The 21,265-nt window shown below is 42.9% G+C and overlaps 3 protein-coding genes across 12 annotated transcripts; 2 read left to right on the top strand and 1 right to left on the bottom strand.

Moving 5' to 3' along the window:
* The first annotated feature begins 27 nt into the window (after positions 1-27).
* On the top strand, positions 28-7,686 carry map3k7cl (map3k7 C-terminal like). Of its 4 annotated transcripts, none has more exons than XM_086057105.1 (5): positions 28-1,547; positions 3,197-3,291; positions 4,049-4,107; positions 4,389-4,504; positions 5,833-7,686. In XM_086057105.1, the coding sequence occupies exons 2-5, from the start codon at positions 3,216-3,218 to the stop codon at positions 5,996-5,998; spliced, it is 417 nt and encodes a 138-aa protein (XP_085913231.1). In that variant the 5' UTR covers positions 28-1,547; positions 3,197-3,215; the 3' UTR covers positions 5,999-7,686. The 4 variants fall into 4 exon arrangements, with proteins under 4 accessions (XP_085913231.1, XP_085913229.1, XP_085913232.1 ...); XM_086057103.1 differs by lacking the exon at positions 28-1,547 and adding an exon at positions 1,592-1,942; XM_086057106.1 differs by lacking the exon at positions 28-1,547 and adding an exon at positions 1,951-2,128.
* A 151-nt stretch (positions 7,687-7,837) lies between these two features.
* On the top strand, positions 7,838-19,110 carry LOC147133582 (transcription regulator protein BACH2-like). Of its 7 annotated transcripts, none has more exons than XM_086057043.1 (6): positions 7,838-8,527; positions 8,596-8,846; positions 9,682-11,925; positions 12,566-12,772; positions 14,563-14,646; positions 18,962-19,110. In XM_086057043.1, the coding sequence occupies exons 2-6, from the start codon at positions 8,628-8,630 to the stop codon at positions 19,037-19,039; spliced, it is 2,832 nt and encodes a 943-aa protein (XP_085913169.1). In that variant the 5' UTR covers positions 7,838-8,527; positions 8,596-8,627; the 3' UTR covers positions 19,040-19,110. The 7 variants fall into 7 exon arrangements, with proteins under 7 accessions (XP_085913169.1, XP_085913170.1, XP_085913168.1 ...); XM_086057044.1 differs by lacking the exon at positions 18,962-19,110 and adding an exon at positions 16,036-16,632; XM_086057042.1 differs by lacking the exons at positions 14,563-14,646; positions 18,962-19,110 and adding an exon at positions 13,398-14,326 and having other exon boundaries at positions 9,682-11,679; positions 11,764-11,925.
* Positions 16,126-20,905, bottom strand: rab38b (RAB38b, member of RAS oncogene family). The gene is made up of 3 exons (XM_086057091.1): positions 20,363-20,905; positions 17,438-17,715; positions 16,126-16,896 (listed from the first exon to the last, which is right to left on the bottom strand). The coding sequence occupies exons 1-3, from the start codon at positions 20,562-20,564 to the stop codon at positions 16,741-16,743; spliced, it is 636 nt and encodes a 211-aa protein (XP_085913217.1). The 5' UTR covers positions 20,565-20,905; the 3' UTR covers positions 16,126-16,740.
* Positions 20,906-21,265: the final 360 nt, after the last annotated feature.

The raw sequence follows: 21,265 nt of genomic DNA, 5'->3' as shown, positions 1-21,265 counted from the left end.
AGGTTAGTGTTCATCTTTCGGGACTCTTCTTAATCTCTTCATGTAATGACTTTTTTTTTTTTTTTTTTTATGCCATGCAGATTAATTCCGGGATTGAGCGTAAAAACTGCGCCTGTAATCTCCCCAGCAGCACCGTCACGGCGGGCGGTGGTTCTCCATCAAAACCCCTAGCGGCTGTATTTATTTTTTACCCCCCTGGCCCCCTCCCGTCAGGGTCTAATCCGTCATGAATGAGGGCAGGGATTACGCCGCTGACCTTGGCATTCAGCATGTCTGAGCGCAGCGCGATGACCTCACCTGAACGACACGCTGGCTATCTTGGGCCCCCCGACGCGGCGCGTTAAAAAAGCTTTTTGTGGCACTAAACAGTCGGCGCCGTCCAGATGAGGCGCTGGATGTTGTGAAAAGGTCTTATAGATAAACCCGCAATAAGGAGTTTATTACCTCCGCCAAGGTGTTTTGGTTTCTGTTTATGAGAGACACCAGCTGCTTCAATAAAGACGTAAAACTACAATCAAATAAGACTAAACTACTGTGCGCTCTGTTATGAAACACACAAGCAGCAGAACTAGGTTCATAATTACTATTAGTCTTTAATCATTTAAATTAACAATTGAAATATAAATCAAGATTGCTCTTATCCTTTTTCTGGTCAAGTTTGCGCAGTGGCTTGTGGCTTGTTGCTTGGCCGATTTAGAACCATAAAAAAAAAAAAGAAATTTTACATTAAAATGGTAGAACACAACATAAAATATCAAGTACATGAAACTTATAATTTCAATAAAAGTGCACCAAAGTATATAGGTAGTTTAATTCATTTTAAACAACTGAAAACAACGTAAGAAAAAATAAATTAAATCAGGAAAATGGCTCTAAATATTTTCCGGAGCTTCGTCGTCACATGTTGCCGGGCAGAATTAAAGGCTCAATCACCATTGTACTAAGATTATAATTATATATATATATATATAAATGGTGGCTCAGACAATGAACTACATAATATAAATAATTATGTTATGTTTGCCCAGCCACTTGTTGCTAGGCAGAATTCATAAGGCTCCGCAGTAGCCAAATAATTTTTACAAAACAAAAAATGGTGGAACACAGTATAAAACACAAGGGACATACAATTCCCCACAATATTTTCAAAAATGGTGGGGGTTATTGTCTGCTTACTTGTTGCTAGGCAGAATTCACTGGTCTCAAAACGATGAAATGCACCAAACAACATTACAAAAATTTCTACTGACTGGCCTTGCGATACCTTTGCTCCATCATTTGTTGCCAGCTGGAATACAATTCCCCCAGTTTATGTAAACAGTTTCATTTTTTCTTTTATTGTTACAGTCCACTTACATTGGGGCCTCGTGGGGCAGTGTTCCACCAGATGCAGCAGATGGTGCCGTGTTGCCAGTAAACCGCTCTAATCTACTTTGAAATAGCACATACTGCCACCTATAGGCCTGGAGTGAAACGGCCAACTGTGTGTAATGATGCAATATTGTATTGGGTGGCATTGGACAGTGTACCGAATGAAGTGGCCTGAGGTGTGATATTACACACGTCTTGATTTATTGCATTTTTCCTTCCGCCATCTTTGCTATTTTAGTTATGAGAGTCCCGCATGAGCACCGGGGGTTGGAGGGGGTCAAGCCATGTCATCCGAGACGTTTTATTGTGAAGGGTTGGCTGGAGCGTGGACGACGGGGGGGCACAATACTGATGCTTTTGTGTAGTTTGTGTGCGGACAGGAGCGCGTCTAGACGAGACCCCCGAAGCAGGCGGTGAGAGGAGGAGGTGGTGGTGGTGGTGGGGGGCAGGAGAGGCGAGGGGGGCCCGGCGCCAGAACCAGCCCGAAAGCTCAGGAAACTCTGTGGACCGGACCTGCCCGACTTAAGACTTTTTGTGGGTTTGTTTTGAGAGGGTGGGGGGGCTGCTTCCGGTAAGCTCTTTGTTTTGCTTTGAATGCATGGGGAGTGTCATCATGTTTGAGTGACAGCTGTCAAATGCACACTTTGAAGAGAGTTCATGAGCCGGTACACCTGGAAAAAAAAGCCCTATTTGCATGATTTGTTTACTGATGCATGCACTAAAAAAAAATACCGCCTCGTACTGGACATTTCATTAGGTACGCCGTCCATTGAGATCCAATGCAAGAGCTGCATCAAAAATTCTGCTGTGTTTTGATTGACGGCGCCCCCAGGGTTGTCGGTCGCTCATAAGTCAATTAGGTTGTCAGTTTGTACGACATTGAATTGGTCAGTCAGTTAGCTAATTGGTTGCTAACTAAGTCAGTATGTTGGCCAGTCGATTAGTCAGTCAGTTGGACAGTAAGTCAATTAAGCACTTATTGATTTGGTGAGTCAATTCATTGACAAGTAATTTTGTCAGTTAGCGTTCGTTGCTAGCCAGTCCATCAATGGACCGGTTAATTAGTAAGTCTGTCAGTAGCATAGATAGTCAGACGGGTAGTTAACCACTACGTTAGTTATTCAGTGAGTCATTTACGTTAGTCAGTAAAAGCCGGACAGTTAGCTAGGCAGTCAGTTAGACAGTTATTTACTAAGTCAGTCTGTTGCTTTGTCAGTCAGTCACTCATCAAGTCTGTTAAATAGTCAGTTAATCAACCAGTTAATTTGTTCGGTAGTCAGTTGTTAAGTTGGTCACTTAGTAGTTGGTCATTCAGTTGCTCACCTTTCCATTCTGTTTGCTAGTCAATTCTGTCAGTTGCTCATCAAGTCAGTTAATTAAGTCTTCAGTCAATCAGTCAACCAACTAAGTAGTCACTTTATTAGTTTGTAATTACTAAGTAAGCCAGTTAACCAGCTAGTTAGTTAGACTCTGAAGTCAAGTTAATTGGATACCTATGCAGTCAGTCTGTTAGTTGGTTCGTCAGTCAGTCATCAAGCCAGGTAGTTAGTTAGTTGGATCGGTAAGTCAGTTAGTTACTTAGCCAGTGAGTTAGTCAGTCTTAAATTTGTCTGACTCTCGGTTAGTCCATCAGTCCATGGGTCAGACAGTTGGTGACTCAATCATTTATTCCTTAAGTTACTAAGTCGGTGCTTAGGTTACTAAGTCAGTCAGTTAGTAGACAAACATCCCCAGCTAGCTTTCAAGTTCATTCGTTACATAACAACCAATATGATCGACGTGCTGCTTCAAGTCTAATGATGATGATGTCACTGTTTACATCAAGGACTGTGACGCAAGGTTAAATGATCACGTCAGCCAGAAGAGTGTCCCCTGATGCGCCCGAAGTTCGGATCTCCTTCAGCCTTGACCACACATCAGGTATACGCACACACAGGCACGCACACAGACACACGCGCAGCTGTGGCCCACTCCCCCAAAATGTTGATAACAACTTAGTTGAAGTGCCGTTTGATCATTCGAGACGCCCCAAAGCTGTCCGGCTGTGTTCCCAGCATGTGTGGGAAAACGCACAGCGCATTCTGACCACCAAAATGGAGCCCACAGACCCCGGCCACCGCCACACGCAACCTGCATTCACTCTTGCGCGCTGCAGCCCTGACAGGTGTTAAACCCCCCGCCCTCCCTCCCTCCCTCACCCCGCCACCCGAACCCCCGACCCGGGTTCATCCCGTGGACCCGTCATGTTGTCACGTCCCACATAGCGGCACAAACGTTCTTGTTGTTGTTCCGCACGGCGGCGTGGACGCTTTTAGAAGGTTGCGTCACGCCTGCCCGGAATTGTCGTCGCGCGTTGCGCATGACTTCACGCACCGGCTGCCTGTTTGATTCTCTCTCTGCTCCTGCACCCGACGGACACTTCATTAGGTACGCCATTTTAGGATGAAAACAGAGCCAGCCCAAGGCATAAGACAACTAAGCACCTGCGTAAGGTCCCGTGACCGCTAGGGGCACCCCAGAGTAATTAACGGTCGTCCACAGAGGATGGAGTGCTTTTTTTTTTTTTTTTTTTTTTTTTTTTTCCTCAATCTGCACTTTCAACTGATTATGTGTGCAATTAAATATTATTAATTAGCAACGTGTGATAACTGAATGTGTTTTTGCTTTCAATCAACAGACGCACAAGATGCCGATAACCTCGCTCAGACTTTCCCGGATCTCGAACAACGACTTCAGGTACATATATGAGGCACAACACAACGTGTTGTCATGGAGACAAAATCAACTGTGATGGTGCATTTGTGGAAAAATGTTCACTTATACATCCATTTCTTTTATTAATTTACAAATATTTTATCTAAATAAAATCTATTTCAAATATAAAAAAATATATATTATTAAATAAATGATCAATTAATTATCATTAAGTCAGTTAGAAATGCTCAAATAAACTACTTTACATTTACAGTCATATTTTTAACTTTTTAACATTTTGTTTTTTTTGTGTATTGGTTTAGCCGGTGTCGCCGTGCGTGGCCCTGAAGGAGAGCGTGCACGTGTACAAGGAACACTGCAGGATGGCGAAGGAGTTTCACCAAGTTAAGCACGACATCGCCGCTCTGGAGGAACGCAAGTGAGTTGCATTTCAGCCATCCAATTTTTTCATTATTCACATCAGAAGAACATTAAAAAAGTTTCAAGAAGGAATACGTGACTTGTTCACCACATGGCACACGTTGATTTTTCAAAAATACAAATAATAATTGATCCCTTTAGGGGAAATTCAACTCCAATGTAAACGTTTGAGTAGCACACCACACTACACAGAGTATTATCTTGTAAAATGCTAATTCATTCACAGCTACACGTTGGCGTGTATATTTACACAACATTAGCACACTGTTGCTACGTAAAAAGCTAAACGTCTTATGCGCAAAATAGATGCTGTTGAAAGTAACAGCCATCAATCATCCAGACGTAAACAACAGATTAGCCAAACAATCTGCGCTCGTCTTTTAATAGACACTTTATTTACAGTCCACGGCAACCCGACACGGCGCGTGCACCCCCCGACTCAAGCACGCACACACACACACTCGCACGCACACACACACACACACTCAGACACAATTCAAAGTCACATACTGAGTCAGAGCAACAGCTAGCATTTATGAGAAACAATGTACTTTTCTATAAATACCAATGGGTGAATCATGCCCATCGAAGCGGGCCGGCCCACTCGCCACCTGCAAGCGTGAATCATGGCTTTCGACGGGAATGTTGCTGGTCCAACTTGTCGGGTGTCTCCTCACTTACGTCAGAATTCCCAACCGGATTGCGAAGGGTGACGCCAGCGTAGCATAAGCCATCAGACCCGTTTACTGTGTGTGGCCAAGCCTCACTCGTCCTGTCTGTTGACATTGTTTAGATGTAACTGTTGGTTCGCTTTTACATTACGAAGGACTGCTGGAAATCCTGACGGGCCATGTGCTTTTTCCCTGTCACGACACCAGATCACGAAGAATGTTGCTTTTAAAAGTTTAAAGGAAGACCGTGGTGCTTTAACAGACCCATCTAACCTAATTTTGTCATGATTATTTTCTACAAGCTTTCGGTTGTTATAGGCAAGCGTCCTACTGACTTGTAACGGTATGTGACTCAAGATGGCCGTAGAGAGATGAGGTAAATGGCGGATCCTCAGATCCTTGGCCGTACTAAGCATCTAGTCACGAGTGTTGAGTTTTGTCAAGTAGGCTACCGTTTTCGATTTTTGATGGCATATAGGATGACCAGGGTAGGTGAGATCACAATAACACGCTGCAAATGTCTAGAGGCTACTTTCACATCCATGCTAAACTGCTCGCATGTCCGCGCTAACATTCCAGCATAACACTAACATTGACGCTAACACACTAGCACGCCGTCGCCACATTCACCCCTCCTACTCGTCGTCGTCTCCAGGTGTCAGCTGCTGGCCGATTTGGTGGAGGACCAGAAGGTGGCGGCGGAGATTACCCGCCTGGAGGACGAGTTCCGGCGTCTGTCGGAGGAAAACCGAACGCTAGTGACGGCGCACAGCGAGCGGTCGCGGCAACTGCAAAGGTTACGCAGGCCCGACTCGTCCTGACCGTACACTTCGCAGGAAACTGGTCTCCTTTTTTTCACAAACCAAGCACAAATGCGATGTCGTTGTCGGTTTGGTGCTCCGACGTTGGCGGCCATCTTTGTAGAAGCAAAGATTAGCATTTAAGCCCGCGTTAGCCGCTATGTTGGTGTTTTCATGGGAGCTGCGTGGAGGCAGCCCGAGGTGCTGTGATGCGGTCCAAACGGCGTTTAAGGCAGCATTTGAGAAGATTAAAACTTCTGAACTAGGCCTCGATTATGTACAGTATATGTACGGTGCGTTTGAGAAAACTGGGATTTCCGAACGTCTACGCCGCTGAAGTCGGACTTAATGTTCTGTGTGTATGTTAGGCTTATGGTTAAGTTTAGGCGGTGAGAGTTGGGAACTCGGAGTTTAGGTTTATGGGGTTTGGATTTTAGGGTTAGGGTTTCTTTGACTATAAATAGTTAAGGTTGGTGTTAGGGAGTTAAGGTCTTGGTTAGGGCTATCTTTAGGTTGTTATGTTTCAATCAAGGTTTGAGGGAGGTTATGGTTAGGGTGTTTGGATAGCGTTAGGTTTAGGGAAACAGGGTCAGAGGTGGGTAGAGTCACCAAAAGTTGTACTCAAGTAAGAGTACTGCTACTTTAGAATATCAAGTAAGCGTAAAAATTAATCCTTCCGAGAATTACTCAAGTATTCAGTGAAAAACTACTCAACTCCTTAGTTACCGATGTGTGACTGTCAAAAGATGAAAATATAAAATAGGAGCGTGCAAATTCAGATGTTGTCCAACAACATCACTTTAAAACAATAACAAGCTAAAAAACATGAAAATGAAGGTGAATTCGGCCACAAGAGATGCTGAAAATGATTAACATTCTGATGACGAGGCAGAGATTACACGGAAAACTGCAGCGTCTTTCCTCAAGTTCGAAGTGGAGTTCTTGTGGCCCTAAATACGCACATTTTTCGGCAGATGACACAGTTGTTGGTTTTTTCTTTAGTAGTCCGCGAGGTAAACAGATGTGAGGCCAGGGCTGCGAGTCACGCGCTCTTATTCCTGCCATGCTTCATTTAAATTAATTTCTTTTGTAAACTTGTGCGACAGCCTGGCTATGTTTGATAAGTGAAATGAAGTCAAACATGGTTAGTGGTTGCCTTGCATTGGTGGAACCGGGTCACGTGACAGCGCTCGAGGCAGAAGTCTCTCTGATGAAACAAAACAAACAGACAGCGTCAGCAATAATTGATAAGACGCAAATGAAAGAAGCTAGCGGATAGTAGCTCAGTGTAACAGACTAAAAGTAGTATTCCTTCTGAACAAAAATACTCGAGTAAAAGTTAAATCAATGGTGCAATAAAAATACTCTGACAAGTACAATTAGTCCCCCAAAAGTTACTTAAATAAATGTAATGGAATACTACCCACCTCTGAGGTTTAGGGTTATGTGTGCGCACGCATTACTACATCGAAACACAGTCGGATTTGGGGAACTAAAGAGGAGATGTAAATAGTCGACTAGTCCAGGCACTAAATCATAATCAGCAGTCTGAGTCACCCAAGCCCCTCCCCCTCATTTGCGAGTCCACTTCCTTTCGCGGCGAGAAGGAAAAGAGGCGAGGTTGCAATTAGTCGTTGGACGAAGGGAAATATTTCGGAGTTGAAACACTCAACAACAATCTTTCAATAAAGCGAACCTTGATTCCCACACGCGCACGCTTTCTGTCTTTGTTCCATGGAAACAGGAAGTTGATTTGAAGCTGTCACCCGATTGGTCGCTGGGACGCCTCATGTCGCAATCTGACCACACTTCTGCTTTTAGTTGTGTTTAAAACGCACACACACACATTCTGGAATGTTCCATGCACACACTCTAGACACTTGGTTAGGTACACCCAACACAATACAACACACGCAAAAAAATTGGTCTTTGTTTTTTGAAAATGCGCTACACTTAATTTTACTTCAAAGTTCAATTCAAAAAGTGAGGCAGTGAAATATTTCATTATTTTACTTTGATAAATTTTCAGGTTTATATTTGAAGCAAAAATATTACACAATCTCAAGGAGTTTGAATATCAGGCAAGAAATAATCGTAAGAGTGACGCTTTTTGAATTTGAACTGCTGAAACAATTTTCTTCCTTTTGTCCCCTCTTGGTCAAGTAGTCGCGTTGTCATTTTTCAAAACATTTCTAAATGTTGAATTGAATGACAAAAGTCTAGATTTTTTTAAAAAATGTTTTAGAATGTAATATTTTTAACATGTATTTATTGTTATATTGAGTTTGTTTCCAGGAAGTGGGTTAATAGAGAGAGAGGGTGGGAAGGCGGGAATGGTGTTGGACGGGAAAACATGCTTGCTCATCTTTTATCAGAATGAGTCAGCGCTGTTGCAACACACACACATACACACACGCACGCGGCGTGCACACGCACACGGTAGCTCCCTCCCTCGCACACACACGTTTTGACAGATGAGTGTGTGAAGCTCGCTTAGCTTGTCTCAAAGTCGTCAAAACCTCCCAAAAACCTGGACGAGACTACGAACAGGTAAGCGTGGCTTATTTATTTTGAGCATTGTTATCAACATGTGACTCATTTTTTGCGCGTGGTTACAGTTGTGGCGCCTAACGTGCGTGCGCGCGCGCAGATGCCCTCGTACACATACGCGTGCGCGGCGCACCCGGCGCGCGTTCTGCGGCGCCTGGACGAGCTGCGGTTGCACGGCGCGCTCTGTGACGTCACCGTGCAGGTCGACGGCCGCCGTTTCCACGCCCACCGCGCCGTGCTGGCCTCGTGCAGCGACTACTTTGCCGGAAGGCTCCACCGCGAGCAGGACGACGACGATGACGTCACGCTGCCACCCGAGGTGAGAGCTGCTTGAGTGACAGTTGAGTGAGTGGCCTGAGGAGGGTGACGTCACTTTGTTGATCTCTGCGAATGGACACGTGCTGTCACTGGCCCACTTCAGTATTGGATGTCATAGTGGCCATTTTATAGCAATGCTTATTTCTGAGAAATGACGTCATTTTTGTTGACTGGACATGTGCACGCTCACTGAACACCTCATTAGGTACACCTCCAATAATATTGCTTTGATTTGAAGATTTATGTGGTCTTGGAAATCATCGGCGGGTATACCTAATGAAGTGGCCGCTTCACTAATATGTTTATTCCTGGCTCAAGATGACGTCACTTTGTTACCCCTAGGAAGGGTGCTCACTGGACCCTTGATTAGGGACACCTACAACGATTATAATGCTTGGATTGTGTTTTTTTTTTTTACTTATTGGTCATTGGGAAGTGTACCTAATGAAGTGGCCAATATATATTTTTTAAAAAATCATTCAAATGATGACGTCACGGTGTTTGCACGTTTGTTTACTTTATTTGTTTACACTTACATTCGCACTCACTGGACAGTACACTTGGCTAGGTACGCGTAAATAATACCTCAATAATGCATTAAGTTGTTTTTTTTTTTTTTAAATTGGAATGTGTACCTAATCAAATGGCCAATTTACAAAAATGTTCTAACGATGACTTCACGTTTTTTTTTTTTACTCACTGGAAAACATTATCTACTCCAATCCTTTGGGGTATTAGATTTCATGTGGCCCTATTGTAGTGGCCACATTTATTCATAATGTTTCACATTCCCAAAAAGTGACAGCAGACTATCATGACGATGTCTTGTCTCTTAGGTGACCGTGGGTGGGTTCGAGCCTCTGCTGACGTTTGCCTACACGTCTGAGCTGCTCTTCAATAAACACGACATCCTGGAAATTCGCCAGGCAGCGACTACGCTGGGCTTCCGAGACCTGGACCACACCTGTTTTGACTTCCTGCTCCCCAAATTTAACTCAGATCCGCCGCTGCCACCAACACAGAGGAAGAGGTGCTGTATAAAGAAACAGAAGAGCAAGGAGGAGGACGCTGAAGACGAAGCCGTCAAACCGGTGCAGAGAGAATTGACTCCGCCCAGTTGCCCAGTGGAGAATGACAGGAGGACCACATTCTCATTTTGGCGTGTTGGGGGTGTGGGAGGCCCCAAGTATCGAAAGTTCCAACTGGCTTATGGGAAAGAGACACCCCAGAAACATTGCAAATCGAACAAGGCCTTTAGAGAAGAAAAACAAGGACCAGGAATCTGTGGTGATGCTGCTCTAGCAACAGAAATTGATGGATGCCGGGATGCAACGGAGCGTCCAGGAAATTGCGGCAGCGAGCGTGTCAATGTGGTAAAGTGTCCCAAGTCCGAATCTGGCTCCTTTGATCAGGACACTGTCTCAGAAGATGGAGAACAAGGACCAGGAACAAGGTTCTCAGGTGTTACGAAGCCGGTACGGAGTCTCAGAAGACTAACGGATCCAGGAATTGGTGCCGATGTGAGTCCCTGGTTTAACTCAATGCCCTCTTATCAGGAAACCATCACAAAAGATGAGGAAGAAGGAATAGGAACACGGTTCTCTGGTGGTCACAATCTGGCTTCAGGTGCCACCTGGAAACATGAAGGTCCTAGAAGGACAACAGAACACAACAATGTAACAGGACTTTCAGGAATTGGCACCAACAAGGATCCCATGTCCAACTCAGTCCCCTCACATCAGAAAAATATCACAGAAGACCAAGCACAAAGACCAGGAACAAGGTTTTCTGTTGGCCCTAATTTGGTAGCAGGTGAAGCTCCCGGACATGAGGATGGAGCAGAGTTTACAGGAAATAGTACCAATGTGAGTCCCAGGTCCCCTCTTCTCAGGACACCATCACAAAAAGACACAGACCAAAGAACAGGCACAAGGTTCCCAGGTGGTCCCGATCTGGTACCAGGTGAACCTCGAAAAGATGAAGGCCCTGCAAGACCAATGGGCTCCAAGGACGTCGACAGGCATTGTGGTTCCAATTCTAGCCCCTCGCATCCAAAAACCATGACGGAGGATGGAGAGAAAGGACCAGGAACAAAGTTCCCCGCTGGATTCACTCTGGTAGCAGCAGCCATCCAAAAAGTTGAAGCTCTCAGACACAAGAACAGCTTGGAGTATCTTGGTTCCGACTCTGACCCCTCTCACCAAAACACTATCACAGAAGATGAAGAAAATGGATCAGGAACAAGATTCTCTCATAATCACAAGCTAGCTCCAGATGCCACCCAGAAAGATGAAGTTCTCAGAAGACTAACGGTTCTCAGCGACCGAGCCAAGGTTTCGGGATTTGGCACCGGCTTGGAACCCGTGTCCGACTTCGACCCTCCGCATCAAAACACTATCCCAGTCAAAGAGCAAGGACTGTGGCAAGGACTGACAAGCTGCTGTGGTGGCCCTGATCGGCTAGCAAGTTCCACCTGGAAATTTGAAGGCCCTGGAACACTAACAGGATGCAAGGATCTTGACATCAGTCCCAGCTCTGACTCAGCCCCCTTTCATCAGGACAGCATCGCCGAAGATCACAAACAAAGACTAGGAACAAAATTAGCCGGTGCCACAAGGAATGTTGAAGGTCCTGGAAGACTACGTGAGGATGGAGCAGATCTACCAGGAAATGGCACAGGAGACAACCTGGACACATGTTCAAGGTCTGACTCTGCCCAATTTTATCATAACATCACCGAACAAGAAGGACGAGGACCAGGAACGCAGCTCTCTTGTGGTCCCAATCTGATCCAAGGTGTCTCCCTGAAAAATGAAGCTCCAGGATGCGAGGAGGTAGCGGCTTACTCCGGGTCTGATGCGGGCCCTTCTCATCAGAACTGGCTCCGGGTTGACCTCAAGTACCCCTTCCTGACACAGAATCAGGACCTGGAGCGGGGTGGCGCGCCATGGAAGGGAGGCACACTGTCCGAAAGTGAGGGAGCGTCCCAATCAGGCCTATCATCCTTCAACTCGGGTGAGGACGGTGACTCAGAGACAGACGGGGAGACAGAATGGTGTCCCAGAGAGCGGGCCAGACAGGTGAGCACTGACCAGAACAGGGCGCTATTGATTCAGGCCCAACTCATAAGCTGCCTAAATGGGCTTCTGGGAAAACACTGAAAAGACTTAAATTTGCTGTAAGTGATACATTTCTTGGAAACTCATTCACAAATGTTTGCATTGGGTTGTTATGACGACCAGTTAATTATTCACTAGTAAGTGTGTGTTTTTGTGTGTATGTGCCTGCGCTCAGAGTCCAGTGTACATTCATTGGCACCTTGGTTTGATGATGTCATTGCCATGTCAATCCACCACTTAATAATTGACAGTTGACTTACAATGTAACTGTGTTCATGCCAAACTGGTGTGTGAATATGTTCATTCTGTTTTTCAAACGTAAAAAAAAAGTACAAGACTGATTCATTTGCTCGATTGTCGTCTGTTCGATTGCTAACAAGACTGTTAGAGTGCTGACACCACTCATGTTATAGTCCTAACATGGATGACGAACAAGATCAATGGTTAGCATGATAGCACGACTGATTTTTAGTGCTAACACAGTGCTAACAAGACTGATTGCAACAGTGCTAACGCGATTGTTAGGATGTTAGCATGCCACAGATCTGGTGTTGATGTGCCCTCATCTACAGTGAACATATTTGTGGTGTGTGTGCATCAGGTTGATCTTCCGTTCTCTGTGGACTACGCTGTGCGTCTGAGCCGTGTGGAACTGCAAAATCTGCTCAGTCAGCATGCTTTGACACGCCAACAGCTGGACTTCATCAACGACGTCCGACGGCGAAGCAAGAACAGGCTGGCCGCACAACGCTGCCGCAAGAGGAAGCTGGAGTGCATCGCAAACCTGCAGGAGGAAATCAACAAACTGGTAAGAACCAGGCAGCCACAACTAATCGATACGTCGGTCTTCAAGCAATGGCGGCAGCATAGATAACACTGCTTGCCAGCTAAACAGGTTGTCTGTGACCTCAAAACAGAATGTTTACAACTTAAATAAATGTGTCAGTCATTTAATTATTTAGTCAGTGATTGATTTGAATTAGTCAGTGAATTAGTTTGTTTATAAGGCTGTCAGTGAGTTAATCAGTCAGACAGTAATTAGTCAATTAGCTTGCTAGCTAGTAGTCGGTTGTTTGGTTTGTTGGTCAATGTTGGGTGAAGTCAGTAGTTTAGTTCATATGTCAGTTAATCATCTGTTTAAATGGTCATTCAGTTCCTTAGGAAGTAGTTTACTCCATCTGCTAGGTAGCTATTTAGTCAGTTAGCAGTCAAGTTAGTTAATTCTCTGAGTTAGTCAGTCAATTAGGTAGTTTGTCAACTATTGAGTGACCCAGTCAGTTAATTGTAGAGTTAATCTGTTGGTCTGTGGGTAGCGGAGTGAGTGAGTCTATAGGTCAGTTACAGTAGTTTTTAGTAAGTTAACCATAACTTAGTCTGCAAATTAGTCAATCAGTTTAGTGTGTCAGAGTTATTTTTCTTCAGTAATGGGTTAGGGTTCCCTGTTGCCTCAGAAGTGCGAGCGTGAAAAGCTCCTGGTGGAGCAGAGCCATCTTCATCACCTGAAGACCACCACGTGCCTCAGCGTCACGGCGCTCAGTCAGCGCGTCTGCGGCGAGGCCCGAGACCTCAGGCCAGACCAGCTGCGACTCCTCGACCCACAATGCCTCCTCGCGACACACCTGGACACTTTACTCTTGACTCCCTCTTCATCTTCCTCAACATCAGCCGAGACTGAAGGACGTTTAGGGGCATGGAGGCCTCATGCAAATTCATAGTCTTTTCTTGTCTTATTTTTCTATTTTTATATAGTAATAATAACTTCCTTAACCACGTGTGGATGCAAACACCAGCATCTATATTTGTACTCGTAGGCACCATTTTCATTATTTTATTTTTTAAAATACACGTCAAAATACATAAAATACATGTCCACGTCATATGTGGTATAAAAAAAAAAAAAAAAAATATATATATATATATATATATATATATATATTTACTTTATATATATATATGTTTACTTTTCTAATCTTTCATAAACTTTCATAATCTTTCATTTTTGAAATTGAACTATTATACAACATTTAACTATAGCGAATTAACCAATTACATTATTTAAATTTTCAAAATTCATTTTAGTATTACATCATGGTTTGCCCATCCCTGCTTTAAGGGGTACACTCAGCCATAAATGTCCTGCCAAGTGTCAGTAATTGACACATTCTAGTATTTACTACTATTGCGTTCTGTTTCTTTGCTGTAAACGTTTTACTGCCAACCTTTGACCTTTGGTAAATTGTATACGTTTAAATATGTACAGATTACACTAAAACACACCATCTTCAGTTGGACTATGCTCATGTGTGTAAAAATAGCTACTCAAGGTTTAAATAAATGAATTCTCCACTCAAAACATGCGAAACACTTGCAACGTACTGATTTATGGCGTTTATGTTCAAATTTGTTGGGGTAAAACATTGTAGAGGTTTTTATTTTAGTGGGGGGAAACCTATTTGCTCGTTTAGGGAGAGTGGCAAAATGTCCAGCTTTTTGTACAGCTCGCTCATAAAAGGTTGTAATACGGCCAATGTGCCACTAGAGGGCGCCATGTTGTCGTGAAGGAGTCGACGTAATCCACTTAATTGAAATGTCACTTAGGTGGGGTCTTTACGTCGAACGTGCTGGTGCGTGAAATGGACTCCAATCCTTGGCAAAATGGCGGAACAGTTCAGCATGAAGAAGGTTAGTAATGCGATTAATGACTATTGGTATTTCTAATCACAAATAGTAGCCTACTACATGTGTAAATCCTTGTACACCAGCCTTAGCGCTTCTTTCTGTAATCGGGCCAGGTGGCTATCTTGCCTTATATGAGCATTCCAGCACTTAGCATTTTATTAATTCTCATTCGAAATAGTAACCAACTACAGTGCAAGATGTATAACTCTTTGCTGTGTTAAAATCTTACACACGTTAGCATTCCTTAACAGAAATGATATGGTATGGACCACTGGTACGTGTGCAAAATCAAAGTAAAACTGCCTTAGCACAGAGCTAGCTTGCTATGTGTTAGCATACCAACTGTTAGCACATTCGCATTTCACGTTTGAAATAGCAGCCCACCACAGGGTACGGTGTGAAATCCTTGTCCATCTTGGGTACTTTCCCTACTCAGGTTTACTTGTGTTAGCATATTAAATGTTACCCTGAAGTAATCCAGGTGGAGATGTATGACGCGCTGTATTATCTCTTTCGTGTCCACATTGTGCATGAAAAAACAAAACAAAACAAAAACACAAGTGCACACAGAAGCAGGTACACTTGCACGTTTTGAACCCTTGAAATTCTTGTGAGAAATCAGATCAGTGAGCATCTTGACGATTAAGTGTGTGCAGTATTGGAAATGTTTTACATTATCTAACAATTTTCTCCAACACATTAAATACAAAATGAACAGTGAGGCAGATTTAAATTGTTTCTACAATTAAAAAATAAAATGCAAATCTGCAGCATTGTTAATTAAAAAATAACAACAAAAGGTTAAAAAAAAATGTCATCAGTAAAAAGACAATGTGTAGAATTCAGTGCCATCTAGTGGTCAACTAATAGAATGCAGCGACCTAAAATGGAAACGTGTGCGTTTTGAAGCACACGCACTACGGTGCCTCCGAGAGACCTCAACACACGTCGCAAGCTTACCAACAGTTTTTTTCAGCAGAGGTGCAAGAAAATGTCATCACAAACGATTTCTAGTACAAGTATAAGTATAAGTCAAAAAGTAAGTGCATTGCATTTGTTACAAATGCTGTAGTCATAATGTGGAGGAACTACGTTCGCCAAGTTTGTCTCCCTCGGTTATCCGTAGCACAAAGTTGGCAGTGAAACAAGCCAGCCTCCTGTAGGGGAGACGCGCCCTACGTAATATAATTTGAGATTACTTCACCTACGATAATATAAAAATAATTACGTTGATGTGATAGAGCTTTTTTTTTTTTTTTGCATATATAAGAATAGTGTTTTTTTTAAATCATTGAAAAATCTAACATTCTACACATTGTCCCTTTTAAACAAATTGAAAGTGTTTTATTAAAATAAATGCCATTGTTCAAAGATTTTTTTTCCTTCTGCCAGGGATTCTACTACTAGCACCAAGCTAATGGTATGCAGGCTCCCTCTTGTGGTATGCGAAAGAATCACAGAATAAAATGTTCAAACTGGGCGTAATGTCACAGCAGTAGCATTTAATCCAACAATGTGAATTTGTTAATTCCACTTCAGTTGTGTTTACTTTTAATTTAATTTGCATCGTTTGTTTTCAAACCTGTAATCAGATACACGTTTTAACTGTTTTTGTACAATACACTATAACTGAATCATTACTTGAGTACAGATTTGTCCCCAGATTTGTTTAAGCAGTGTTGATATTCAAACTGTGCTTAAGGTTACAGTGGCCCTCAAAAAATTAACACTTAGGCCAACTACAGTACTGTACTATAATGTTGGTCATGATGCTGGTACTTGGAGATCCAAATTTTTTTTTTCAGCTGTACTTGGTGTAAAAAGTTTAAGAACCGCTGCCTTAGGCGATTATGTTTTTTGAAGGGTGACATCCACACACAAGCAGTTCCATCCGTGTTGATTTTTATGTGTGAAATTGTGAAAGATTTTTCAATGAATTTTGATGTGACTGATGAGTGAAAGCTAATAGAATAAATACAACTACCACTACCACTGTTCTGTCAGTTGACAAAATTTGGCAAATAAATTAAAAAAAAAAAAAAGAAAAGGATTTGAAACTTAAAGATGTGCAAAATGAATTTTTTGAGGGTCTTCAGTTCACTTGAAGCATCCCGCGCATCCGTCCGACTGGCGACGTTGGTCGAGTTGCGGCTTGACGGTGTCGGGAGCCGCGGCTCTCCTCAGGAAGTCGTGCTCGCTCGCCATAATTTGCGTCACCAGGAAGTTGGCCGCCTCGTCGATGTTCAGGTTGTCCTGTGACAAGAGGAAGAACAACCGTGATTCCCTTTTTCTTCGGCTTTTTAAAACTTAATTTTATTTTTTTTTCTTAAAACAGATTTGATTTGTCTTCTTTTTTTCTTTTCATTTAATGACAGAAAAATGCTCAACATTTTCTGAAAATTTGCTTTTACAGATAAAAAAAAAACATGCCACAAATTTTCGCAAGAAATCAAAAATGATTTGAAAACAATCTTAGTAAAATATTTAAAAAATGATGCTTAAAAATGACATTTTAAAAATCCTAAGAGAACAATTTTTAAAAAATGGCATTCGAACAGGAGTGTGTAGTTTTTTTTTTTTTTTTTTTTCCCTAAATCCACTTCGTCATCTGCATTGAAAAACATCAAAGCCAACCTTGGCGGACTCAACAATGATGTTTTAAAAAGAACAAAAACCTAATAGAACATCTGAACTTTAAAAAAACCTGGCATGTGTACAGGTGTGTGTAGCCTTTTTTTTTAATCCACCGTATATGCCATCTCCTAGCATGTGAAAAAAAAAAATCAACACCAACCTTGGCGGAGGTCTGGAAGCAGCCGGCGAATCCGTGCTCCTTGCAGAACTGCTCCATCTTGAGACCGTTGACGGGTAGCGCGTGTCCCTGCTCGCACTTGTTGGCCAGCAGCACGGTGGCGACGCCGACGCCGTCGGCCAGCGTCAGCTTGGAGTCCAGGTCCGCTTTCCACTTGAGCACCGCCTCGAAGGTGCTGGGACGCGTCACGTCGAACACGATGAATGCGCCCGTTGCCTCGCGGTAGTACACTCGCGTCATGTTACCGAAGCGCTCCTGACCTGCGCACAAATACGCAATAACAAAAATGTTAAATGTTTTTCTGGATATGTCTTATGGGGGAGGAGGGATCATTTTCACTCACTCACTGCCAAAAACTTTTTATATGTCTTTTCACAGTCCAGACATTCAATCCAGGAATTTATTTCTATTTGTTCTAATCTTTTTTTTTTAAACGTTGGGTAAAAGAGGATCTGAAAATGTCTGGCAGTGAATGAGTTTTAAGAAGGTCTGACTTCATTGTGATTTTAAGACTTTTTACAAGAAGAATCTGACTTAAAAAAAAAAAAAAAAAAATTATTCCCAGTAAAATGTTTTACTTTGTTAAAAAAAATAAATTCTTAGGCTTTTAAAAAAAAAAAAAAAAATACACTTAACTATTGTAATAAAGCCACTGTTTTATGAACAAACATTGAGTTGTTACTCTGGAAAAAAAAAAAAGTAATTTAATATTACAATGATTTATTTTTTGAAAGAAATCATTTTTGCAACGTTTTTGTAGGAAACGTGCACATTTATACTTTAAAGAATACAAATAACCAACCAGGATTCCTACCTTTAAACATAATGCAACGCAGGATTCTAGTTAAGGGTAGCCATTTTAAACCACGGAAGCCATTTTAAACTAAAAAGAAAACCTTTTCCGTAATTAGAAGTGGGAAGTTTGAAATCCAACCGGAACTTTTCGCTGCCGTCGACACAATTAGGAAACAGAGCTTTTGGGTGCGAGTCCGAGCTCTACAGTTGTTGGTCTCGGTATCTGTCAAAATTTGCCACCCCCCAAAAATGCGCTTTATAGTCCAATATAACTTTTCTTCAGGATGCATTTTTTTGACTGGTGTGACTTATAGTCCGAAAAAAATACAGTACAACTTTATTCTCATAAAATGTGGACTTTTTCCTGGAATAAACTATTCATCTCTAAAACATATGACTTCCGAGAAAATAAAACTGTTTTTTGTTTTTTTTTCCTAATTTTGCGACTTTTTTTTACTAGGAAAAAGTAACATTCTGTTTCAGCATGACAATGAAGGCACCCATGCCAATGACCGTGAGTCATATTACCAAAATGCTCCTGATCTGTTGTGTCGCACTCATTTACGCACACTCACAGACATGGTTGTTGTGTTGAAGATGTTGCAGCACATTCCTGTAGTGCGCACAGGCTGTGCTTGTTGACACTAACAATGACTATTTGCACAAGACCTGCTTTTGTGTGTGTGTGTGTGTGTGTGTGTGTAAAAGCAGGTTCTTGCCGTCGTCGCCGTGACATTCTCCGTCTGCGAAACAAATAAGCGAGCAGCTGAATCACCGGTCGCCGTATGACAGGATGTGCACCCTGCACTTCCCCCTTTGCAGACCCAAAAAAAAAAAAAAAACCCACGCAATTACTGTGCAGACTTTTTGGCACCCTGACGGATTGGCCCAGCTTTTTTCTTTTTAAATGGCGCAGGTCACATGAGCGGCATGCACCCGATGTGGATGTCACGCAGCTCACGCTCGACGCAAGCGAGACAAAGGGCACATTGGTGACCTGTGTGTGTGCGCGTTACATCGATTGTGTCACATTGCACGCACTAAGTGCTTTTTTTTTTTTTTTTTTTTTTTTTTTCTTCCCCGCCCCAAAAAATGATGCTAACAAGCCTCACATGAGCGAAGGAGGCTGACATTTGTGTTTAGCTGGGAAAACTTTCAGACTTTATTCTGGTTACATTACAATGTTTGTATTATAGTTCAACGTTTTGCTTGCTTTTTGCATATTTAGAGACTTTACCTCATTTCAAATTGTCAATCTTCTGAATTTCAGCCTCTCAACCGTAAATATTGTCAGATTTTTGTAGCAGACTTATTGTCTTTTCGTGTTGAATCAAAATAAAACATTTGTAAACATTCACTTTTACTTTGGGAACTCTGATCAACAATATTGCAGCATATTTTCTGACATGTTACAGACCAAACCAGTAACTGAACCATAATCATTTCATTTTTTCTGTAGGATGTTCAATCCCACTTTTTTACAGACAGATACCAGTACGAGTATTCTCTCCCGAGTACTTGCGATACTAGTACATTATAGCGCCAACTACTGCCAAGGAGGACTTATTCAATGTCAGATTTTATGTTGGAGCCTTAAGTATAGATGTCTGGTGTCGGCAGCCTCCACGAGTACCCAATACCTTCAAATAAATCCGGCATCAGTACTCGCCCATTCAAACTTTTCTGTGCTGTCAATATGAAATCTTCTGTTTTCAAACACAGGAATGGAAATTAAAACGTCAATTAATCAACAGATTTACCAGTTATTAAAATATTCATTAGTTAAAGCCCGAATGAGTATACAGTAGCATCATTAGAGTGGAGCACCATCATTTTTGTGATTTTTACAATGATTTTCATGGCCCCCTCGTGTACGCGCTTACATGACCGAACATTTATGAAAGTTGTAGTGTTGCGCGCGCCGGGTGACGGTGCACAATTTGTCTTACACTTTAAAAAAAAAAAAAAATGTCAACGTTTGAGGAAGTGAAGTGAGCACACGAGTTCCACGAGCTGAACAGGGATTAACCGGTAATGTCACTTCAATGAATTTCGCTTCAAATCCAATTTAGGTGCTTGGGGGGGGGGGGGGGGGTCTCATACTCGACTTACCGGCGATGTCCCACAGCTGCAGGCGCACCGTGTCGTCGGCGCCCCAGCGCAGCACTTTGAGCGCGAAGTCCACGCCGATGGTGGCGCGATAGTTGTGCGAGTAGGTGTGGTGCACGTAGCGGCGGATGATGGAGGTCTTGCCCACGCCCAGGTCGCCGATCACCAGCACCTTGTACAGGTGCTCCTTGCCGGGGCTCGCCATGCTCCACCTCGCTCTCGCGCCACACGCGCGCGCGCTCTCTCTCGGGCGCGCGCTCGCTCCCGTGGGCTATCGTGAGCGCGCAGGCAGGAACGGCGTCCGTCACGCGCGGCTGCTTGCTTGTTGACACGCTAATTATGATTAGTACAGCAGAGAATATGAATAATAAATATGGTCCAAACTCCAGAAGCACACCGAGTAAACAAACAAGTGCTCCAACTTTGCGATATCCTCACACCCTTCAAATGTCAATTTACTAAATCCCTGTTTTGCCAGCCCTAACCCAGGCTTGAAACACTCATTTAAAACATAAACCTTGGTTTGAAACCCTAATTCAAAACCATAATCTTGGTTTGGCCGTAGAATGAAACCATAAAACTTAACCCGGGTTTGAAGCCCTAATTTGAAACGTTAACCCTGGTTTGAATCACTACATTAAAACCCCTCACCACATGCTTGAAACCCTACTTTGAACTCCTAACTCTTGTTTGAAAGCCTAACAATCCTGGCTCGAAACCCTAACTCAGGTGTGAAAACCTCAACTTGAAAATGAATCTCTGGCTTTAAACCTAAATTTCAAACGCCAACCCAGGCTTGACACCCTATCCCGAAGCCCATCCTTGACTTGAAACCTTAATCATGGCTTCAAACACTACTTTGAAACTCTAACCCTGGCTGGAAGCCCTAATTTGAAACTTTAACTG

The sequence above is a fragment of the Filicampus tigris genome, chromosome 17, assembly GCF_054856515.1.
Source record: "Filicampus tigris isolate MCC_2025a chromosome 17, RoL_Ftig_1.0, whole genome shotgun sequence".
Lineage (NCBI taxonomy): Eukaryota > Metazoa > Chordata > Actinopteri > Syngnathiformes > Syngnathidae > Filicampus > Filicampus tigris.
Note: the sequence above shows the minus strand (reverse complement) of the source record. Positions and strands in the feature narration are given on the sequence as shown.